The 2,663-nt window shown below is 39.5% G+C and overlaps 1 protein-coding gene across 1 annotated transcript; it reads right to left on the minus strand.

The window, feature by feature from the left end:
- Positions 1–608: 608 nt before the first annotated feature.
- On the minus strand, positions 609–1,705 carry LOC311289634 (putative nuclease HARBI1; the record flags this gene model as incomplete). The annotated part of the gene is made up of 1 exon (XM_084407762.1): positions 609–1,705. The coding sequence occupies one exon, from the start codon at positions 1,703–1,705 to the stop codon at positions 680–682; it is 1,026 nt and encodes a 341-aa protein (XP_084263888.1). The 3' UTR covers positions 609–679.
- Between the last annotated feature and the right edge of the window lie 958 nt (positions 1,706–2,663).

Here is a 2,663-nt window from a genome sequence, read left to right on the forward strand (position 1 = left end):
ATGATCACTTGAACAGTTCAGATGAAGATCTGAGCACAAATGGTATGTTAGAAAGAAATTGATTTCTTCCTTTGGTACATATATTCCACTCTGTCAATTTTTATTCCTCTTTCATTGTAAGGATCATGTGAATTTATTTGTGCCTCTGTTTCTCCCCACAGAAGAAAGGAATCTGAACGGGTTGGAAAAGCCAGAGCACAGTGAGTGTGTGCCTTCCACATCTGCTCCTGCATCCCTGAGAAAAGATGCTGCCACCACCTTTCAGCAGAGAACAAGCAAGATGACCATCCATGAAAAGTTAGCCAGAGAATTTCATGAGGAAAAAATGAAATATCTGAAGGAAGAACATGAAATGAAAATGAGAATTCTACAGGTTGAATTGATATGAAGTTGGAAGAAAGAGGTATGATCCAAAAACGATACAGTAAGGAGGCAATTGTGATTACCAGCCATGGTGAACAATATGATGTATAAACAATAAAAACAAAAATAAACCTTTTGTCATTTAGATATTCATGACTGAGTGTATTTAAACAACCACAAACTACATTTTCAACCAGTATTGGTTTAGTAATTTTTTTTTAATTTTGCTGCACACTATTTTAATTTTGTACAGAACAAAAATTATCAAGGCAAAATAAGGCATAATGAATACATTCCATATTGAAATACATCTCATCTAGCTGAAGTGCTGCAATGTGAAAGCAACTCTGTGTGCAAGTCCTCGTTGGTCACTGGCTGCCTCAGTCATGGGCACATCTGCTTCATCGTCATCTTCCATTGGAGGATCAGGACAGCAGCGCTGCTTCAGGTAGTTGTGCAGCACCGCTGAAGCAATGATGACCTTGCAGCATCTGCTTGGCCTGAAGCGAAGTGTATTACGTAAACACTGGAATCGATTTTTCCATATTCCAAACATGCGTTCAACCATGCCTCTTGTTCGGATATGAGCTCTGTTGTATCTTTGCTGCTCAGCTGTTGTGGGATTTATGTATGGAGTGAATAAAAAGTTACTCTGACCATATCCACTGTCACCAAGTAGAAGTCCACTATACTGTCCACTCTGAAACTGAGCACATAATGAAGAGATGACAAAAATCCTTGAATCGTGAGTTGAACCTTTCCAGCGCGCAACAATGTTTGAAAACTCTAAATTAGGTTTGCATACACCCTGAACGTTGATAGAAAACCAGTTCTTACGGTTCCTGTACTCCTCAGCATCAGGGGTTGATGGACACTTGACAGGAACATGACATCCATCTATACAGCCAATGACACCTGGGAAGTGCCCATATTCATAGAATTGCACTTTATATTTGGCTTGGTCAGCAGCATCAGGAAACTTTATGTAAAGACTCCTCAGTTCACAAATGGCTCTGCTGACTTTGTGAACTATTCTACACACAGTTGCTTCACTGGCACCACACAAATCACCAGTTTCACGGTGAAAGGTCCCGGACGCAAAAAACCTCAGTGTGAGCAGAACTTGGAGAGAAATGGGTAAAGGCCTTCCTCTCAGAGACAGACAGGAAAGTCTAGGCTCAAGCAAAGATATTATCTCCACTGCATTTTCCTTGGACATACGAAAGCGGTCTTGAAAAGCTGTGTCATCAAAGTAATGTAATGGATCACTCCTATCCACAAGTACTCTGGCTGGCCTCTGTTGTGCATGTTGGTTTTCATTTAGATATTCCAAATATGCCATGCTCCCTCACAAACAGTACTAAGCAGGAGTTAAACCTGCCTCTTTGAAGGATTAATTTAAGATTCAATTTAGTCATAGACTAGCTATAATCCTTCCTCTTGCAATCGGCTTTGTTTAATCCAGAACAGGCTAAATCTTTGACTATTTTAATATATATCTGTGCAAGTCACTTTGAGTTAAGACAGCTCAAGTGGGCAGTTTAGTCTGGGACTAGGCTTAAGCCATGTCTGTGAAACCGGGCCTAAATGTTTTTTATTCTTTATTAAAAAAAAGATGGACGACGCCCCTTCGATCTCTTCCATTGGTGAGAAGTGAAGCCGCCAGTGTCCCGATATGGCGCTGACATCTTGGGACTTGAGTCTGCGCAGTAGTGAGCAGGAAGTAAAGCCGCGAAATGAAGCCCCTGCCCTCACTCTCGCAGAATCAAACGCAAGCACTCGCCCCTGCACTTTATTAAGTGACCTCTGTCTGCTCCAATTTTGATGTCTGCTGATTGCAGTACCTCGTTAAAATAAGGTAAATACAACTACTAACCACATAGTCATATTTAAAAAGTAACACATTAATATATTCTATTCTGCAAAATACGAGTACTCATATTACTACAATTAAACAACTATCACAATTTGGTGGAGAGCTAAATCAACTTCATATTTAGTTCATGCAGTCTGTTTTAGCTAGGTTAGCATCCTATAATTTATTGTTAACATGCATTCAATATGTTAGCAACTATTTATTAATGCAACACACCTCTGCTTTCTGATACAGAAGCAATAGCCTATATTTGAAATGGATTGTTAGTCATTGTCTTATTTTTTTGTTATCCTCATTTTAGACATAAAATGGCATCAAGAGACCCAACATCCTCCTCACAGGTATCATTCATCTCCACAGCGGCCAAGAGTAAGTCAAAATTACATGGAAATATCTAGAAATAAAATCTTGTATTGTGATTTCA

This window comes from Rutilus rutilus (genome assembly GCF_951802725.1).
Source record: "Rutilus rutilus genome assembly, chromosome: 4".
NCBI classification, from domain to species: domain Eukaryota; kingdom Metazoa; phylum Chordata; class Actinopteri; order Cypriniformes; family Leuciscidae; genus Rutilus; species Rutilus rutilus.